The sequence below is a fragment of the Argiope bruennichi genome, chromosome 10, assembly GCF_947563725.1.
Source record: "Argiope bruennichi chromosome 10, qqArgBrue1.1, whole genome shotgun sequence".
In the NCBI taxonomy this organism is placed as follows: domain Eukaryota; kingdom Metazoa; phylum Arthropoda; class Arachnida; order Araneae; family Araneidae; genus Argiope; species Argiope bruennichi.
This window is the reverse complement of record NC_079160.1, coordinates 105,837,000-105,859,949: the sequence shown is the minus strand read 5'-3', so window position 1 is coordinate 105,859,949 and position 22,950 is coordinate 105,837,000. Positions and strand designations below refer to the sequence as shown.

Here is a 22,950-nt window from a genome sequence, read left to right as displayed (position 1 = left end):
TTTGCAGAAACTGATATTGGGTTAATTTTGTCATTATGTGTGATCATCCTTAGTTTAATATTTATCGTAATCTTTCTTTAAACGTTGTATCGAATGCCCATTTTTTGAATGATTATGAAAGGAAAAAAAACTAATACAACTTTTTATTTTCAGAATCAACAGGTAAAACTTACATTATCGTTCTATTTCATTTAATACTTTCCTACACAATGAAAAAAAAGTATTTATGAGCTAGGAATCACTATTATTATTGAAACAGTAATTTAGAATAGTAAAATAGTATTGAGAATTAATATTACAAGAATGTAATTACGAAGAAAATGAAATCTATAATTATTTTAAACAAAAGTTTTACTGCTTATATTATCTCAAAAAATACTTGTCTGAAGTTTGAATTATGTTATATTTCTATCAGTTTAAACTTCTATCTCACAGAATTAAGGAAAAATGATATTCGAAAGCTAATAATATTTCGCAAACTGTATGTTTAATATTAAAAAGTTAGTTTATAATTATTTTCGGATGGATTTTCACTGACCAGAAATTAAACAGTTATATTTAGAAACTTGAAGAAAAGTAATTGGATCTATTATTTCGATTTTAATTAACTTAATATTATAAAATTAAAAAGTATTTACATAATTCTTAAAGCAACATAAACGGACTCAAAATTAAAGCTTTCTAGCGCAAAAGCCATGGTTTTGACTGTGCTGCGCCTACCTCTGGTGCAAAGTTTTGGCTTCGAGATTTTAAAAAATATCTATTCTTTAATTCAAAGCATTAACGAATAATCAAAATATTATATAAATTATAAAACTTCAAAAGTTTTACATTTTATTTCAATAACTTTATATATCTATTAAATTTAGATTATAAATTTAATACAAATTTTCCGCAATCATTGCTTTTCTTTTTCGGACAGTTAAAAATTTTACCTAAAAGTTTTGTTTATGTATATTAGATACTATTTATGTATATTAATGTATATGTATATTAATGAACAGATTATAATATTTTAAAATTTCTGTTAAGATATGAGCTTTATGAGGATGAATCAAAACATGAAACTATTGAATAGAAATATTCTTTTAATTATGTTGGTTTAATGGTTTAGCGATTCTGCAACAAACCATGTTAAATCATTTCCTCTATCCGTCCTTTTCATTTGACATATTGTATTTTTGAATCAAATCATAGCAACTTAATCATATTTAGGAAAAATCGGAATGCGTGGTTAACCTAGCAATTCATAGCTTCAATTGCCATATTTTTTAACTGAAATTTTCCGTATTTGACTTAATCTTTTTATTTCTGAAAAAGAGCTCTAGATACAGTTTTAGAAGTATGAAAAGTGTTTGTAATATTACTTGTATAAATGCTAACAAATTTAGAAAAGAATTGAAGTATTATATTTTATAGATAAAATTATTATATTTTATTCCATATAGAAAAATGAGGTTTATTAAAAATGATGTACTTTTTTGCTAGATTTTATATTAAGGGTTTAGTGTCAAACATAAAAAAATCACGAAACAATATATAATTAATAGGAGCAATATTATAAATCAAACGGTTGAATATTTCCAAACAATTAGAAACAAAAATGAATTCTTTATTTTTTTAAACGGAGTTTTAACACTTGATGCTAGAAAAAAGTAACAAAAATGAAGAAAAAAATAACCTAAGTTGGATAGAAGGAGTATATTTTTGGTGTCGAAATGATCGCAGATGAATAAATTTAAATTAATTTGACATAAAAAGTGCTGAGGAAAATTTAGCATTGATACTAGTTTCGTCTGAATATCTTAAAATTGAAATAATATTCTTCAGTCAACATACATGCGTAAAACCTTCTTGCTGTAGAGTGCACACGCGTTTTTCAAAATCTAAATGTTCGTGTTGTTCTTAAGAAAGAGTGCTGCTTTCGCTCATGCAAAATATACAGAGATGGTAGCAAGCTTCTGTTAAAACATATTTTGAAATATTCAAATGTTTTAACAAAATGAATAATTGCAAAACAGAAAAACATTCAGAATAAAGTTTATGACAATTATCTTTTTTAATAAGAAAATATTTTTAAGGTGTTAATTATGTTGAACTGAAGAATTGTACTTTTTTAAATGTACAGAAATGCCACCACCAAATATTACTGGCCTACATTCATGGCAATAATCATTAAATTTCATTTTCTGCGCTTTTATTAGACTTAGGTATCATTAAACTAAATTTGAACACAATCCCCCCCCTAAAAAAATACACCTCAACATCGATGATTCCAAATTCTAGATTAATTTTATAATAATAAAAAAAATAATTTTAAAAAACGACCTATGTAATATTATTTTTATGAAATACAAGACGTTTAATAAATAAGGAATGTTTAAAAATAAATAAAAAGATAATCTAAGAAGTAAATAAATATTGTCACGTATAGTAAGAAGAAAAAACAGTTTTTAGTTAAACATTGCGAGTAATTGAAATATTGCATCTTATGTTTAATTATAGATGGATCAGGACCAGGACCGGGACCAGACCCAGGATCAGGACCTGGACCAGGACCAGGACCAGTACTGGGACCAGACCCAGTACCAGGACCAGGAAGTAAGAAATAATATTTAGATTATAATGAAAAATGCTAATACATATTTTATAAAAAAAAAGTCAGATAATTATCATTTTATGTTATTCAAGCAGATAGAAATTTATTTAAAATTTTAACTATATATATATATATATCATAGTTTTGCATTCTGAAACCTTTATGCAAGGAAATATGAAATAAAACGTTTGAATTTATCTAGTTCCTTAAAATTGCAAAAAAAAAAAAATCAAGTGGAATAAACTTTACAAAAAGATAAGTGATCAATTGAAATGGTTTACATTTTGCCTGAAATTTTACAATATATTCAAATTTTCCTCGTTAATTATTACAGAATATGATTTCATTCCTATAGACAATAACTGGAAGATTTTAATTCACTGATGCTTCAGGCATATCATTTAACTATTATTGAATAGGAAACCATAAAATTATACGTTATAAAAATGATATTCTGCAAATTATAGTCGAATATCATAGCTATAAAACGTATTTTTAGAAGTATCATATATAATAATTATGTAGATTTGTTTAATCATTAGAAATCTTTTGCTAATTGGAATCTAGTTTTTTTTTTTTTTAATCTAAAATGGTCGAAAGTAAAGATTAATGAAGATAAGTATTTTCATCCCAAACATTCAGATCCTTTATAACATTCAGATCCTTTTTAACATTCCAAACATTCAGATCCTTTTTAACATCTCAAACATTCAGATCCTTTTTAACATCCCAAACATTCAGATCCTATATAACATTCAGTTCCTTTTTCATTAAAGGTATCATGTACAAATTATGATAACACTTTATAATTTCAATAAAATTTCAAACTTTGTGTGTGATAATAACTTGTTGTTTGCCAAAAGACAAACTTGATACAGAAACATAGCTTTGAATTTTAATGAGCAAGCAAGTACCATTTCAAAAATATTGCTGTGTCATAAATATTAATCATTTTAAAGTTTTCATTTTTTTTATTTTAAGTATTTATTAATCTGAATAATTCATTGTAAACAATGTATTATATTTATTAATTAGTTTAATAATAATATAATTAATTTATAATATTAATATATTTATAATATTAATTAATTTTTAATTGATTTAAGAATGAACAAATTCATTTCCTGAGCAGTTGCTCAAAATTATTTGTATATATCTAAAAAGAAGTAAGTAACATGTCAAAACTTTTATTTTTAGGTGGGGGACCATTGCTGTTGTTTAATGTTTTTGAAACATTATAAATCACTATTTTAAATATATGAAACGTTATCGCTTTACATTATGTATCAGATATATAAAGTTTTTTTTTTTTTTTTGTATTTAACGGGTTTTCTGAAATATTGCAAGATGAAAAACAGATGAAATCTGTTATTGAAATATCAGTAACTAACTCCACAATAAAAGGTGTACTATTAAAATAGCTATGATACAGATTCTGTGCTCGAAGCATTTTTTAAACGAAATAATTTTCCTTCATGTATAAACTATTATTTTTTCAATCTTTGGAAATAAGTCATACCGCATTTTATTTGGCTCTAATAAATTCGTTGAGAACTGAGTTATTCTTATCCCAAAATTATCGGAAAAAATTCTTTCATATTTAGAAGCAAAAAAATAATAATAAATTGCTTTCGCATGATTTTTTAAACAAATCTTGGAATTTGTATTCTATAAGTTATTTGATAAAAAAAATAGCAATTTGCAATTACTTGTGTTCATATATTTAATAGCTAACTACAAAAAAAAATGTTTTTTTTAAAGAAATAATTTTAAAGACTTTTTGAAGCAAAAAACTAATTGTCGAATATACAAGATATTTGTTCTAATACTATTTAAAACTGATTGTTTATATTGAAAGAAATTATCACCTGTCAAAACGACTTCTAAGTTTTATGAAATATAATCAGTGATTCCTAAAGTGTTTTTACAGTATATATATAAAGTTAAAAATTGTCTGCAACTTTATCCAAAAAGGGACTAGTTAATACACAACGCACATTGAAGCTTTAGCAATAAAGAAAATGTGTCGTTTTTTAAAGCATTCTTGAAGAACACGATAAGCATTTTTCAGTGGAAGTTTCTATCATTTGTGTACTTTAGTTGCAAATGGCAGCAACCCTATTAAACCCAAAATGTTTCGAATTTTCATTATTTATTCCATTGATTGGCTATTTGAAAGTTATGCCTTAAATTTGCATTTTTTGTATGTGTAGATACAGCGTTTACGAACAAGGCCTTTTTCTAAGATTTGCTCGTAAAAAAACAGAATTTACACAATTGCCCTTAAAATCTTTTATTCTTGTAATAATTAAGAAAGAGCTTTTAAGGCAATAAAGAACTTACTTTTTTCCGGCATATTATATTATCAATTGTATGATAGGCAGTGACATCAAATATAGATACATGATAACGACTGTTATTCGAATAAAATTTAATAATGAAGTCAAATTAGCAGCTAGTATTTTTAAATAATCTATCATATCTCCATATATAATACTTTTACTTACGAAGAGGCAATTTTTAATAATGATTTGCTGTGCTTTGACGATGATGGAATTTAATACTTTCAGCACGAAATGGGAAAGGAAAAAAGAAAAATAGCATCAAGGTTAATTTGTAACAAAATATAACACAAACACAAAAATATCCACGGTTAATTTGTCTACAAATATGCATATTTTGTAACAGATGTACCACAAAATATATTCAATATTCGTATGTCTGAGGAATTAATAGATAGAAATCAGTTCAATTGAAGAGATTTAAAAGAGATGCAATCTTTCAAAATCAAAAAAAAAAAAAAGTTGATTAATGAAAGTTTCTGACTGCCGGGAATTAGAAAAAGTTTTTATTACCAGTACACTATCAATAAATCGATTTTATTATTCTATCCATTGTTCATGAAAATTCGTTTGAATTGAACATTGAACTTTCTGCTTGAAATGGGAACTTTAAATTCTACAATCAAATTTTGCTACTAGTCCTTATTTATTTTAAAGTAAGATTCTAAGTATATATTTCCTTCAAAGTTCAGTCAAAGTTCAGCATTCATGTCTTATAATGTTGGACTATTTTTGTTTTTATAAAGGTCGGGATTACCCAATTATTACCTATGAGATTGGAGATACTATTATTATTATTTACACCAAATTATAGGCATTAAATACTTGTGATATGTCATTAAATGAATGCAATTTTATTGATAAATAATATGAAAACAAATCATTGACTTTTTTCAGTAAGCTGTAAAAAAATTCAGAGACAGAAAATAATAGATTCTTGTTTTTATAAATATGCTTTATCCGTTACCCTGATCAGAAGACAAAACAAATACTGCAAACCATCCCATATTTTCTAAGGTAATTGAAAATATAGAAATTTCTTTTTATGTAAATTTGTGTAACTAAGGCTGGTAGGTTAAGGAATTCACTTTGGTGTAACTAAGGCTGGTAGGTTAAGGAATTCACTTGCAAAAAACGTGCTGTTTAATGAGAACTCACATAAAATATAAAACTACTTTCTTTCTTATAAAACATTTAACATTGAAGTATCTCGGAAAATTCTTTTCCACTTACTCTAATTTTTCCTATGACATTTCATGACAACCTATAACGTTTCATGTAACATTCTGAAAGCTAATGCTTTAAGGACCACCGATAAAAGTTTCCATTATTGTTCTATTTTCACTTCATAATTTTTACAATTTTTCTCTTAAATAGTGAATAACTCTTATCAAAATTCTAATTGCAGGAATGATGAAAAATGAATATATTTGTAAGAAATTTTTCCAGCGGAGAATATTTCTTAGTAACTAAAAAAATTTAAAATTTGTTATAAATGTGGTATTTTTGAAGCTTAATTCCTACCAAAATAGACAAAAAAGTAATTCAAATAAAATAATATGAACAGTATAAATAGACATCATGATTAATGAGAATGAAACTTTTTTCAGGTGGAATTAGACATCATCGTAAGTAGAAATATTTTTTTAAAATATAATTAGTCATTTGAAACCAGTATAGTTTTTAACAGAAAATATGAAAATTGTTACATTATATGGCATACTATTAGAATGAACAGTTATTTTAGCAGCTTTAAGCAATTACATTTTTAGCTTATTTGAACTATTTCCAGTTTAATGTTTGATTATGAATTTAGTGTAATGATGTATTCAGTATAATGATGTTTCCAGTGTAATGACTGTATTCATGTATAAAATTAACTTCTCAAATGGTGAAATCAAAAATTCTTTAGTTGAAAGATATAGAAAAGTACAATTAATATTACTTTATATTTTCAGCCCCACCAGGTAAAACTTAAACTATTACTCTAATTAATGTTTTTTTAAATTTTGTCTTAAAAATATTAAATACTGAAAAATTTTTATGCAATTATTTTTAAAAAATGTAAAATTCAGCTAATTTCTAATGAATAATGTAATTAATGGAAGTTATAAGATAACAATATTTGATAAAGATGTATGAATAAAAGTGATATTTTTAAATTTACACTCTGAAGTTGCATCGTAATTTTTTAAATATGAATTCTGATATTGACAATTTAAAAACATCCAGGAAACGGACTATACAATTAAAATATGGGCAATAATTTTTATTTACAATTTGACATGGACTAGAAAATATTGGCGATATTATTTATTAAAATAAGTATTTTTAAAATGAAAATTTAAGCAAATATACGGATTTTGAATAATTTAGCAGGGAATAAATAAATATCAAAATATTTTTGCATTACTTCTCATATTTATGTAATGAAAGTACTTTTATCTACAAATTTATATATTAACAAAATGATCATCTATGGAAGTTTCAGTGTTAAGATAATGAAAATTGCAATACTCTACTTAGTTAACGCTTAATTATAGTTTTTACTTCATTGAGTCAGTTTAAAGATTTTATATTTGATGTTCCTATTTTAGTTATACTAAATATAATATAACAGATAATAAAGTTTTTATACTCTATTTTACATAAATTTAAATCAATTATAATTAATTTGTATAATACTTCTTAGTGAGATAAAAGCCGATTGCACATTTTTACGTATCTATATTAACTCATATTAATGAACGAATATCTGCAATATTCTAATGCTCAAAATAAGATACCTAAAGCATAAAGAGAAAATTTAAGTGTATGATAAAAAATGTTCATTTATTCTTGTGGTAGATATTTATACACTTTACAATTTATCAAATGATGTTAATTCAGAGTCCAACTTTAGTAGTCTGTTTGCATTTTTGTTCTGAGAACCTTTAGTCTAAATAGTTAACCAAGTATCTTCATAGTCATTTATATGCAATTATTATGTTTATAAAGTGAAAATAGAAAACTATGTTTCATTTTGTTTATTCATATTTAAAGAGGATGAATTTGGTTATTGATGCATTGGTTCAAAAATATACTGATTTTTGATTGTAAAAATAATATAGTGTAGAACACGAGATGAAGCAAAGAAAATAATGGATGGAAATAATTATTATTGCTTCCGCCTTTTATAAGAAGAAAGTAATACACACAATACTTTATGATTTGAGCTTTATTTAAAATTTTTAGCCGCCATAGTTATTTAAAATGTATAGCATGTTATATCAGATCACCGTGATTAATTCTGGAGATTTACAATAATTTTTTATGAACAACAGATTCTTTGATTGTTACAGAATTTGTCTTATTGGGTAAAAGATAAAAAAAAAATAGAATGAAGACACCCTCCAAAAAATGGGTCAATTTTGGAGGGTTCTTTGTTTTAATTTTAGATGAGCAGTAATTAATTTTTTCGGTATCTAAAGGAGTTTACAAAACATTTCAATGGTGTATTTTGCTTCTGAAATTTACAATTTGTACAAAATTAATCTTTTGCGATATATCCATGGTGACGTCGTTCTCTTTTTTCCTCATACGGTTACCCAAATTTAACTGCTCTGTCTCTCTTATTTGTGATCCTGCTATTACAATGCCATGATTTAAAAAAGGCAGTTCAGATTCATATTGTTCAAAGTTTAAATTTTTTAAAAATATTTTTCAAGTTTACGAAAGGGTTTTGCAGAGTACTACAATGGTGCATTCTAAAATTTGCAGTTTGTGCCAAGTTAATCACTTATAATATATGTACGAAGATGTCTTCCTATACTTACCTGATAAGTTTTTTTTTTCCAAATTTAACTGTTCTGTCTTTCTGATTAGTGCCTGCTCAGTCCTGTATTTTAAGAAAAATAGGTCATATTCCAATTGCTAAAAATTTAAAAAAATTTCTATATTTACTGAAAGTATAATTTCCAAAGTAAAATCAATAAGAATATATTTTTAGGCATTAAGAGAAGAGTTTTCATATTTTAGAAATTTCAAACAAGTTATCTTCAATTTTCAAAGCTTCAATTTTGATATACTAAAATTTCTTATGCTGAAGTTCTATTTATAAATAGCATAAATGAAAAAACAATGTTTTCTTCGTTCTATGTGAGACATAACAATCATTAATGCAGTCTTGAATAAATATTAAGCATAAATATTAACAGCAATTGTAATGCCACGAAACGTTTAAGTTAAATTCATAATAATACAGGGTGTCTTAATATGGACTGACGATTTTCAAAAAGCCATAACAAGAAAACAATTAAGATTCAAAAATTTTCTTGCAGCAAATTCATGCGACAGAGCATAGGTTTCTCCTCTCACAGTTTTGGTTTTAGTTCAAAACGTTGTCGATAGATGGTGCTGCAGACAACAAACATGTGAATAAAGAAATAATTGAAAATCACATCACCATTTTTCGAAATCTTTTCATAAATGAAAATCACAGTACAATAGATTCGAAAGGTTTACCATCAGCCGCAATCACATGTCGTAATCGGAGGGCGAAATCAGTATTCATTTTCTGGGAAGTGGCCAATGGAATGGTTGCACATGCGTCACTGATCAAGTTCTTCAAGTGTTCGGAGTTTTGTATGGCACACTACATCCTTCAAGTGACTCCAAAGGAAGAAATTGAAACAGTAACCTCTTCTGAGGCTGCGTTTTTGATGAGTTACATGCGTGAAGAACTATGAAAGGGACTTGCAGCGCCATCTATTGACTACCCTTTGAATTATAAAACTGTGAGAGGAAAAATTCATGACCTGTCACATGAATTTGCTGCAAGGATTGCTTTTTTTAAATTTAACCGTTTTTCTTCTAAGCTTTTTGAAAATCGTCAGTCTGTTTCAGGACGCCCTATATGAAAACAATTTCATTAAATAGTTCATGTTATTACTCTATGGAAATATTTAGTAAAAATAAATATTCCTAGGAATAAATAATTAAAGTACAAAATAGCTTGAAAAACTATTTTATTAAATAAAGCATGTAAATAATATAAGGTATTTTATTATTATTTAGCAATAGGAAAAGGCCCAGGAGGAGGACCAGGAGGTAAATAATTATTTTTAGGATAAAAATACAAATACAATTTTAAATTTTAAAAATATACAAAAAATGTAAAATTTATTATCGTTTTAATTTATTATCGTTTTAATTTATTTTGGAAGTATAACAATTAATTTAAAATTAATAGATAAAGGATCTTTATTTCCAAAAATATCACGATATCGAAATAGTATATAAATCATTTAAAATTATAGAATTAAGTCAGAAATATAAATGATTAAACACTTTCAATAAATTTAACAAAACAATGTGTATGTGAGATCAATTTACATGCACAAGGAAATTACTTGCGGAGGTAAAAATTTATACATATTTTTTGTCAGGCCAAAAATGTTCGTCTCTAAATAGCACAAAATATATATTCATTCATTAAGAACATAAGCAAGAAAATTGAATTTCTTATTGATTTCATAAGTCTAAAGTGTTGAAATAATATTGAACAGGAATTGGAAAAAATATGTACAGTTAAAATGATGTTCTGTAAATCTTAATTTAATTTCATGGAGAAAAAAAGTAATCTTTTTAAATTCTCGTACATATTAATAATATTTATATTTAATGATTAGAAATAAATCACTTTTAAATGCAATGATTTGTAATGTAAGTTTCAATAAAAGTGTGTATAATATGTGGAATCTTCCTTTTTAGGTGTTGGACCAGGACCAAAAGGTAGGCAAAAATATTCAGAATAAAATTAATCGTTGATTTTAAAACAAAAAAATACAAACGAATATTATCGCTTTATATTGTTCATAAGAAATATGAAATAATTATTCTGTATTACTTTGGATTCTAAAAATAAATACGATGTAAATCGTTTGCAATAAATATTTATTTTATAATATAAAATATGGAGAATTTTGTTCAAAATTTTATGAAACAAGACTTACTCTCCAGACTGATTGCAATAATATTTTTTGAGGACACTTTGCAAGTTTCTGAAGATTCTGTTAAAAATTCTGGGAAGAAAATTTATTTCAAATGTATTTATATAAACTACTATGTAAAAAGAAATTTTAAGGAATTTTCTGAAAAGTAAATTTTTGATCGAAACTGATTCAAGAAAAGTGGGATATCTTTAAAAAATTGCAATTAAGAAATTTAAATGCATGTGTTAAAAACCTTTGTGTATGAAGAAGATGCAAAATTTATAATTTCATTTAGTTATCTTTTGTAATCGCTTTCAGGTCAAACATAGAAGGATTTTGAGAAAAATAGTTGAAGAATATATCCAATGTTCATGCAATAATTAATTATTAAAATAGTTTCTGTCGTGCAGATTATAATATTCGAAATAATTTGAGGGCTATACAATTAAAATGAAAATTGAATATATTATTTTTAACTTTGCTAATTTTTGAATATTAAAATGTAACTGAATTTCTTTAACGAAACGATATGCTAACAAAACTAATGGTAGCTTATAATTATGTTATGATTGTTAAATTACAGTGTTTTTAGCATCAGAACGCCTTTTTATATGTAATTTTTTTTTAATTTGCCTCCATATTGGTCTTATACTATAAGTAACTACTAAATTTATAACCTATCAGAAAGACTCTACGGTGTAAAGGTTCGATGCTGAATTTGAAGCAGTTATTTCTTTTCTTTGTTCTAATGTATTTCTTAATGCTTAGTTCAAATTTTCTTCTTTTAATGTCATAAAAAGTAAAATTAATGTCTGTTTTTTTTATTTCAGGCCCACTAGGTAAAAATCTAATTGTTACTGTATTTTCCTCTCATTCATATTTTTAAATGGTTTCTGTAAAAATATTGACAAACATTAAATTATTAAATTTCAAATTTAAAAAAATCAATTGCTTTATGACTAAGATAATAATTATTGCAAAAATTTGGGACAAATATATTAGTGATGAAGATATTTCAGAAATAACAAGTTTTAAATATTTCAAACATCATGAATTCTTTAAATTATTTTACCGAAGTAAAAAATAAAATTCATTAGGAAATAATTTTTTAAGCATCATATGCAATGGAACAAATAATTATTTGCTGTTAAATATAGAAAATTATATAAGTAATAATATTTACAAAAGTATGTATTTATAAAAGAAAAACTGAAAAATATTATAATGGTTTCAATTAATTTAGAAGTAAGCAAACAGAAAAAATAATTCGGAAATTTTTACATTATCTAGAATTCTTATAATATAACAAATTCGTGAAATTATCTATTTTCTTAAAATAATGAAACAAAAAAAATATTTTCTGGTAAACATAGAAAAGGATGTAAGTAAAAATATTTACAAAATTAAGTATTTTAAAAATTTGAAATTGGAAAGAAAAGAAATGTAGTTTAAAAACTTTACATTAGAAGATGTACTCATAGAATGGACTTACTATTTCTTTAACTATAAAATCACAATTACAATTGTTTTTTTTATCAAAAAGTACGTCCAAAAATAGTCTGATTTTCAGATTTTAAATAAATGTTAATAATTTTAGAAATTTTTAAATGTGTTTTTTATAAATTTGGGAATTTTGAATTTATATTTTTATTTCCCTAAACCCTAATTTTTAATTTAATTATGTTATAACAATTAGACTAATTTTAATAATTATATTCTATTTGACTAGTTGAAAAGCTAATCTAAAATTTTCTTACTTATCTATATTAGCAGTTATTAATGAATGGGTTTCTGTATTATCAAATATAGATTAAGACATCTACCATATGAAAAATAAATTAAATATAAAGTTCCTGATTAACATTAAGAACCATAATGCAGTAGTAAAATTTAATAATCAAAACAAACAATATGCTTTCTCTGCCATATAAATTTTTGTTCTAAGTTAAAAAAAATATTATATCAAGTTTCAGAGCACTCAATTTAGATAATTTATCAGGTATCTTTCGAAGTAATTATCTGCAAATTTCTCTGTTTTCAAACAGAAAATAAGCAATGTTGACTTTGTAGCTCAATGATTTTAAGAAAAAAAATTGCGTATTGTTATATCGATTCATTAGAATTTTCAAATGTTACTTCAGGAGGAAATAAAAATTCAGTTGAATGGATTTAGGAAGAAACAGTTTGTAAAACAATTATAAGCGTCTTTCCCATTTGAGAAAAGAAAATTTGGAAACATGAATTTAACCTACATAAAGAATTTAAAATTTTAACATTGTTTCATCAACAGAACATTCCAATAGCAAATTTTCTAAGGAATTTAACATTTTATATATTGACATTCTGTTTAAATTTAAATATTTATTGTCATTTTTATTGCACATGAATTTTAACTTGTTTTCAAAATTCAACTTTAAATTCTGTACATATATAAAATTACTGAGAGGATAAAATAAAAATGTGTGGTGAGAAAAGTTGTAATGAAAAAATGGAAATAAATTCTTTAGATAAATGGTGGGTGATGAAAAATATCACATTGATGCTTTAGGCTTTATAGCTGGTTTCAAGTATGACTCTGGCCAAACAGAATTCTATTTCTTGTTCTTATATTCTTGTAATATCTTGTTCTATTTCTTATATTCTTGTAATATAAGAAAACAATTGCATATTTACATTCATAACAATATAATATTCTACTTAAGTTAATTATATTCAATGTGAATTTTTTTTGATAACGGCTTCGAATTATAATCAATTATTTATCTTAAAATATTATTTATATAAAACGAATAATTGTCTTTTTCAAACACCGAAAATATCTATAATTATATTATATTCACTGAAATTCTATTTGTAGAGAAAATTGATGAAAAATTTATATTACCTTGTGCCACAAAAGTGCTTCCTTGTGCTTCTTACACAATTCCTAAAAATAACCTATTGAAATGACTCATTGAAATAAGAAAATTATTATCAAACAGCTTTTGAAATTAATATAAATAAAAATGTCCAACAATAAAGGATAATCTTAGATTTAAAAAAATAAATATTGGATGCAAATAATTTTGGATATGATAATTTAAATAAATTATTTCATTGAATAACAATCGTAAATAAAATGAATTTTTTATAAATATTTAGCTGGCGGAAAAGGACCAGGAGGAGGACCAGGAAGTAAGTAATCATTTTTAACATAAAAAAATAGAATTTGTAATTATGAAATATACAAATGTCATCAAAATTTTTTTTAACAGAATGCAAAAGTAAATAAAATTGAAAAATTAGACATTTTTGCTTTCCAAAAATATATTAAATGAAATATTATATCAATTGGATAAAACTTTCTAATAATTTCTAAATCTTAAATGAATAAATTAGTTTTAATAAATTATACAACAAAATGTTTATATTAATTCGATTGTAAAGTTGGCAGTTGATTGCAGTGAAAATGGTTGAATTTGGTCTGAACAAATTCAAAAGACAATCACGAAATATCACTTCCATTTCTAGAGATTATTAATTAAAAATTTTGAAAAATTGTATTGATTCACATGACGTTTCAAACATTAAAATGATAAAGAACTCACAATAAACTCACGATGGCATTGATCTTCCCTAAATTATCTAATTTCACAATGAAAAAATAATTTCATCAATTATTATATTTAAAAAATAAACAAATTTGTTTAATAGTAAAAAATAATTAAATTTTGAATTTGATAAATTTTGACGCTTTAAATATTAAAAAAAACATATTTAAAGGAATAAAAACAAATACTGTATTGGAACTTATTTTATTTATGAAGTGGACCAGGACCAAAACTTAGGTAATAATGTTTAAAATAATAAAAGTAAATCATTTTAAAATATAAAACAAAAATTTATATCATCACTTTAAATTATTTATCAGAAACATAAATTATATATTGTGGCATTCCAAATGTTTTATGAAATTATATTCATTATAGATCGTTTGCAATCAAATACCTGGTTTAGAATACAAATCATTAAACCACCTATCTGTAACGAATTCCACAGTGATAGAAGCACAACTCAGATCGATTGGAATCATATATCATCTAAGATAGAAGTCCAACATATTAAAAAGATAAATTTTTCTCTATGAAAAATTTTTTATTGCAAGTATTTAATAATAAATTGCACTACATGTTTATTTGATTTATTCAATTTGTAAGTAAATGAATTCTTTTTATCATAAACTGTACAGATGTAAGGCGCAGATTCGTTTATTAATAAGAAATAATTAAGTTTTAAATTTAATTAGTTTGAATTAAGAAAAATATTTTTAAATAAAGAATAAAAGTAAATAATAAATGGGAAATTATTTAATTTAGATGGTGGACCAGGACCAAATGGTAAGTTATAATATTCAGAATAATAAAAATAAAGGATTTTAAAGTATAAAACTCGAATTTATGTTATCGCTTTAACTTAGTAATAGGAAATACAAATAAAAAAACCTTTGCTGCTACATGTTTTATGAAATAAAGTCAATTGTAAATCATTTGCAATCAAATATTCAGTTTAAAATATAATTAAAATAAAATTTATAAAATATAATCTGTATATATTATAATACAGTAAAAAATGACTCATAATTTGCATAGAAATTAGCTGAAATTCTTGAAATTTATAAATAAAACAAATCTCAGAAAATTTTTAATATTTTTTTCATTTATAATGGAATTTGGAGGTAGTAAGTAAAGAATATCTTTTATTTTTAGCTATAAAGATTAGCTTTATTAACCTTAGCATGTATGAATTTATATATTTTTTTTACAAAAAAGTTACGTGTGTTTTGAAAAGCTACATATAATTTATAAAAGTCATTTTTAAAAACGTTTTATTATCTTTCGTAAAATTTCAAAAATTTCGCGCTGAAATGAAACATTGAAAGTTCGAATCGATATTAATGCGAGTTGCTATTAAATTAAATCAATCAGTCATCAACACTGAAGAGAGCCAATCTGAAAAAAACTAAAACATTTAATTAGTTGAAATTATTTACAGAATTATATGAAGTATTTGTAGTATGAACATATGCGATGGAGCTGTAACACCACATATCACAAAGTTCGCCGAAAAAGTTCCGATTTCGTTTTCAGGAATTCCAGGAGCTGAGTTATCTCAGTAGAAGTGTTTTTCATTGCAATAGTAATAATTCTGCCATAAAAATAAAAGACTAACTTTTTACTAATATATTTTTTCCAAGGCAAAAAAGATACCTTTGATAGTATTTTTAATAGTAGAATTATTCATACATCTTGATATTTTCCCAAGTCTCCAGTTTAAATTCAATCCTTCTGCTGCTATTGCAATATACGAATCTTTTCTAGAAACTTTCATCAAAAAGCAATTTTTAAGAAAGGATTTCGAAACACTCATTATTGTTTTTTGGAACAGCTATGTGAAACTTATAAATGGTAATGAAACGTTTTGCTTAATGGATATACGGAGCACTGACGGGTTAATATATTTAATTTCGCATTTGAGCACAGTTCAGATAACCGAAATGTACACCTGCCCAAACCCCTTTAAACTAAAACCCGAAAAGTCGAATTTTGGTCAGTATCATCACTTTGTAAAATAGCAATCTGAATCGAAACGTATTTTTTGGTTTCATGAAGCAAAATTTCTAATAAAAATATTGTAAGCTATATTTAATTTTATATCATTGTGTGTTACATTAAATCTCAAGAAGCACACAAATTAAAAACCGAAAAAATATATATAAAAATATTTTAATTACTGAAGCTTGATTTGTGAATTTGATTTCTTTGGTGTGAAGTATAGAGTTTATTTACAAAAAAATCATTTAACGCAATGAGATGACAACAATTAAAAGAAAACGCATTTAATAAATGTATTTCGTTCCAAAAATGGGGTCTGTGTGTGTGTGTGTGTGTGTGTGTGTGTGTGTGTGTGTGTGTGTGTGTGTGTGTGTGTGTGTGTTTTCATTATCTAAAAAAGAAAAGAAAGTAATAAAAAAATATTTACTTTGGCTAGACTAATGTAACGTTTAAAAAAATTATCTTACTATTTACTATTACTTACTACTTACTATTATAGAAATGATTCTTTACTGTTAACAAATTATTAATGATGTCAGTGATATGTAATGATTATAAATGATGTCAGTTTTTTAAAGCAAAGTTAATATCATTATTAGGGAAGGGTTTCTTCATTCCTACCTTCAAACTATACTTTAAATCCTCAAAATATTTAAAACCTTTCACCTTAATTATTCTAAGAAACCTTAAAATATTTAAAACCTTTCACATTAAATATTTTAATAAAATTAAAATATTTAAAGTAATATTACAGAATTATCGAATAAATATATCATACTTCCTTTATACGGTATTCATAAAAAATGCTTTCAATTGTGCAATAACATGATAAATTCGTTGCGTACTTGATCAAAAGAGTACTGAAACAAATTAGTACAATTAAAATGGTGAAACTAATAATTTAAATTTATATCAGGAATGTTTAAATGTGTGAGAATATTCTATTTCAAAATTATTGATAAAATGTCTTGCAGTAAGAAAGGTGTCACATATTTTTATATGGAAATCATGAAATCAGATTATCCTAATTCGTTGATCTGATTGTATATCGACTCTAATGTTTGCAAAACCTTTTGTATGTAATGTTTATTGCTTTTTATGATATTCAAATATGAATTCAAAATGTTCGATGATTAATTTTTTTCGCTAATTTCATTGGTTCTGAAATGTTAATAATCAATTAGCAAGGTGTTAGTTCTTCACATTTTCTATAATTAATTTAAATTTAAAAAGTCAATGGATCTGATATTGATTCTCTATTATCTTTTGTACATAAAAAATACATATTTTCGAAAAAAAATTTCCGATAAGACTGTAAAATACTTTTTCGGAATCTTTAATATTTAAAAATTAATCTATGATGTTACAAAACCGGTTGCACAATTAATTATATTATCAAAGTAAATCATTTCAAATAACCGAAAGGCGAAATAATTCACATGTTATTACATCCCCATGTCTTTGGAGTGAATAATTTTTTAAAAAATGTTTTAAACCCTTTGAAAATTATAATCAAAAAATTATATAAAAACGATATATTTCGCCATATCGATAAAAATTTCATTTGTTAACATAAAATTAGAAATTAAAAAATTATGAGAAAATAATTTCATTAGATGGTATGTGAAAATAATATGTGCAATGTATTGTTATTGCAGATGGTAGTCCTGGAGAACCAGACAGTAAGTAATCATACTATTTTTTTGAAAATGAAAAGATTATGAGAAAATAATTTCATTAAATGGTATGTGAAAATAATATGGGCAATGTATTGTTATTGCAGATGGTAGTCCTGGAGGACCAGACTGTAAGTAATCATACTATTTGTTTGAAAATGAAAAGATGAAACAAATCGTCTATTTTATTAGAATTTACAGAACGGAAGTGTATATTAAGACGTATTTCTCATAAAAATTTAGCAAAATTAATAGGATATGAATCTTTTGTTGTGAAAATTTTTAAATAACTTAAAAATATCGAAAAGTATAAAGAATTTTATTTTTATTATAAAGAATCGCATATAATATTTTATTTAAAAGAATTATATATCAAAAATATACCAAAATAACATTAAAAAATTTTTTTACTGAAAGTTTTTTATTGAAATGGATATTAAATATTAAAAACTATGATTAAATACTAATAATTAGAACAAATAATTACTTTCGAACGTATGTATAATTAATATTATAAACGTATTATTATTGCAGATTATGATTCTGGAAATTCAGGAGGTAAGTAATCATAATCATAAAAGAAATATCTTACTTAAAAATGGAAAGATGGGTTTATTTATTTATTCTTTTACCTGAATTTATGAAAAGAAATATATATTAGAACTTTTTATTCAAAAACTTATAGCTTAAACTATAAAATACAGATAATTTCGTGTGCGTATTTTTTATATGCTTTAACAGAAAATATAAATAAAGATTGATAAGAAAATGGATAAAGAAAATATAATCCAAAAAATTAATAAATATTGAGATTTGAAATTTTGTTAACACGAAATTAAAAACGACTACCAAGAAAATGGCAATTTCACTAAGAGATATTTGTAATAAAATGTATTATTATTTCCTTTGATGATTCTGGAAGATCAGGAGGTAAGTAATCATAATCATAACATAATTATCTTATTCGAAAATGCAAAGTTTATACAAAGTTTATTTCTTGAATTTATTTTCATTCTAATTTATGGATGGAAAATGAATATAATAAGATATTTCTCCGATAAACTTAGATAAAATGAATAAAATATAAATCATTTAGTATGAAATATTTGTAAAACTTCAAAAGGGATTGACAAATGTAATAAAATAAATTACAGAACAATGGAAAATTCGAAATTTTCATGAAAACAAATTTAGATATTCTAAATAAAATACGGAAGTAAAAAACTAATAATAAAAGTCTGGAGGATCAGGAGGTAAATAATCACAATAACAAAAGAACTATCTTACTACAAAATGAAAAGATAAGATCAGCGTGCATACTATATTTTATTATTTAGTTCTAGAAAATGGAAATATAATTAGAATGCTTTTCTTAGAAAAATTTACAAAAAATGAATAAAATCTTAATTATTTGGTGTGAAATTTTTTAAGTGTTTTAAAGTAGACTGAAAACTATAATAAAGGGAATTATACAAATATAATATTTTTCGAAATAGAATGATATATTAAATATAAGAAAAGGAAATTAAAAACTTATAATAAGAAAAAATAATTCCTTGTTGTGAAATTTTTAAGAATTCTGAATTAGGCATTAAATATAAAAACTGAAGGAAAAATTAATGATAAGAAAAATATTTCCATCGAAAGCTATATGCAATTATACGGATTATTACTGCAAGTGGTAGTTCTGGTAGATTTGGAGGTAAGAAATCTTAATTCTAAAGAAAGCATCTTACTTAAAAAAGAAAAGACGAGACGAATACACTTTTCTATTTCTTGTTTTTTTTATTTGGATTTACTGAAAGGAATTATATATTAAAAAGTTTTTCAGATAAATATCAGTAGAAAAATTAATATAAAGCATATTGTTTGGCGTAAATATTCAAATGTTATAAAAGAGTTTATATGACATAATCTGAGGAATTACACTAGAATGGCAGTTTTCAAAATTTGAATAAAATGAGAATTATGTCTTAAATATAAGAAAAAAGAAAAAAGGCTAATAACAGGAATGGAATAATTTAATTACAAGATTTGAGGTTTTAATATTTGGAAGCAGTTGATAGTGTAAGAAGTAAGTAAACATGATAACAAAAGGAAAATATTACATAAAATAAAGAGATAAAACGAGTATTCTTTTATTATTTCTCTTTATATATCTTTTTTTTTCTTCTTCTTCTTCCTAACTTTTTATAAACCTTGCCTTTCAGCCAAATAAATAATTTTCTAATATGTATTCTCTCTAATGGAATCAATAAATATAATTTCAGAGGTGCTATAATTCATTTTTCGCAGAATTACAATTGCTCTGAGGAAAATTAAAAACACTTTGGGCAATTTTTATTCTGAAACTAACAATTTGGAGAATGCATTTTCCATAAAGATTAAGAGAAAATTTTAATAAAATATTTAAACATTAAACATTAATATTTTAAATGTTTTTTAAAAATATTGAAAAATTTGATATAAGAATCTATACCGGAATAAAATTTTTCACTTATTTTTGAAACAGATATAATAAAAGTATATTAAAATCTAATAAAAAACTTCATTAAAAGTTGTTGGTAATTAAACATATTATTATTGCAGGTGAAAATTGAGGTAGATCAGGAGGTAAATAATTATAATAATAAAAGAAATACCTTGCTTCAAAATAAAAAAAAATGAGACGAATATTTTACTTTTATTTTCCAATTTTTTATTAGGATTTGTAGAGCAAAAATATATATTAAAATATATTTCTCACAAAAACTTATAGAAAATGAATAAAATATAAATAATATGGAATGACTTTTCAGAATATTTTAAAAGTTAGGGCATATATAAGAAAGTATAGAAGAATGAAATTTTTTGATATCAAATTTAGATATTAAAAATAAAAAAGCGAACATTATAAATTAATATAAGGAAAAAAATTCATTAAAATTTATGTGTAATCAGATCTATTTTTTTATTGCAGGAGATGATTCTGGAGGATCAGGAGGTAAGTAAATTTAATCGCAAAATACGTATATCTTATTTAAAAGTGAAAAAATGAAACGATTATACTTTTCTGACTTCTTGTATTTTGTTAGAATTTACTGAAGTGATACGTATATATAGAAAGTTTTTCTCATAAAAACTCATATAAAATGAATAACATGCAGTTCTTTGTGAATTTTTCTAAAATGGTTTAAAACAGTTTCAATTATACAGGGTGTCTCAAAATTCTTGACCGCAACTTTTATTCCTTAAATATTGATCATAGACATATATTGTAAATTATAAAGTTGTGTAATAAATGATGTAAAATGTTATGAAATCTATTAAAACTTTCTGAGGATTAAACTTCAAAAATAGAATTCAGAGAATTATATATTATATATTAGAAATGGTAATTAAAAGCTAATAATAAGTTAAAAATAATTCATTTAGAATTATGTTTAATTAATGTATTTAAAAATATTGTTATTGCAGGTGATGATTCAGGAGGATTATTAGGTAAGTTATCAGAAACAAAATATGACTATCTTAATTAAAAATGAAAATATTATACAGAAAATTTATTATAGAAATAATAATGAGTTTATTATTATTTCTCCATCTCTTCTTTTTTCAGTCTTTTTTTTTTCTTCTTCTATTTTGTTACCAACTTCTCTTTCTTCTAATGGGATTTCATAAAGCATGTTTCAATTTTACTGTCTTCATAAAACACTTCCAATCGTTATAGAACATGACTAGGCACTTTCACACAGAATCAAATATTTACTAAGGGAAATTAAAATGCTCAGGACAATCAAAATGTTGAAATTAAAAATTTTGAGATTCGTCAGGAAAATATTTGCAACATATTTTGCAATGATATATAGAGACCATGAAATCAGTTTGCCTTGATTTATTAACTTTCTTGTGCATTGACTCTATAGTTTGCAGAAATTTTAGTATGTCAACATTTATTTACTTTTATGAAGATTATATATAAATTCAGGATAAAGATTCTTTTTTCTGTTATTAATTTATTTCTTTGATCAAGATTTGGTAATTGTTAATTAGCAAGGTAATATTTATTCTCTTTTTGTACTTTTTTTTCATTTATCAAAAGCTGATACATTTGATATAGAGTCTTCATTTGTATATATATAAAAGCACACTCTAAATCTTTTCCAGAAAAAATAAGCAATTTTTGCGAGAAGGTTTTAGTGCATTTCCTCGGTCACTTTAGCATTCCTTACAATGTATTATGTTGAAAATCATCCTAACATCATATCATCTTTAAATAATTAATCATATGAAAGTATAAATAATAATAATGAAATTCATATTTCAGACTTGTCGAATCTTATTCCATTGCTGGAAGGTAAGTAGTTTTCGTTAATCATAAATAGAATCAATGGTTCCATATTAATAATAAATTTTTGCAAAAAATATGCAGCTTTGTGCGAAGTGTATTTTCTCTAATCCTTTTGTAAATATTAATTGATATAGCAGAAAATCAAATGATCTGCCAAATACAGAAATTTAAAACTAAATGAATTTTAAAAATGACTAATTTTTAGATAATAATCCAATTTTGATGCAAAAAATTCATAAATGATAGTAAACTTCATCTTCTTTGGAAAAGAAAAGTTGATATTAAGTTGTATTTTTTAAGTTCTCTTTTTATTGGAATTTACAGATCGGAAATATATATCAAAATGTATTTCTAATAAAAATAAGTTTAGATAATTCTGTAAATTATAAATACATTTCATGTGAACCTTTTAAAATATTTCAAAACAAATTCAAGAATAT

The 22,950-nt window shown here is 24.0% G+C and overlaps 1 protein-coding gene and 1 long non-coding RNA gene across 2 annotated transcripts in view; both read left to right on the top strand.

The window, feature by feature from the left end:
* The first annotated feature begins 2,503 nt into the window (after positions 1-2,503).
* On the top strand, positions 2,504-10,714 carry LOC129988202 (uncharacterized). The gene is made up of 4 exons (XR_008785633.1): positions 2,504-2,601; positions 6,552-6,569; positions 9,997-10,029; positions 10,693-10,714. It is a non-coding gene; the product is annotated as an uncharacterized LOC129988202 (long non-coding RNA).
* A 2,710-nt stretch (positions 10,715-13,424) lies between these two features.
* Positions 13,425-22,950, top strand: part of LOC129987695 (collagen alpha-2(V) chain-like) — a 170,000-nt gene continuing 160,474 nt past the window's right edge. Inside the window, exons 1-9 of the mRNA XM_056095646.1 lie at positions 13,425-13,527; positions 14,055-14,087; positions 15,269-15,289; positions 18,163-18,186; positions 18,288-18,311; positions 18,715-18,738; positions 21,140-21,163; positions 21,637-21,660; positions 22,487-22,516. Of these exons, the coding sequence (XP_055951621.1) occupies positions 13,425-13,527; positions 14,055-14,087; positions 15,269-15,289; positions 18,163-18,186; positions 18,288-18,311; positions 18,715-18,738; positions 21,140-21,163; positions 21,637-21,660; positions 22,487-22,516 (307 nt within the window). The remainder of the gene's footprint in view (positions 13,528-14,054; positions 14,088-15,268; positions 15,290-18,162; positions 18,187-18,287; positions 18,312-18,714; positions 18,739-21,139; positions 21,164-21,636; positions 21,661-22,486; positions 22,517-22,950) is intronic.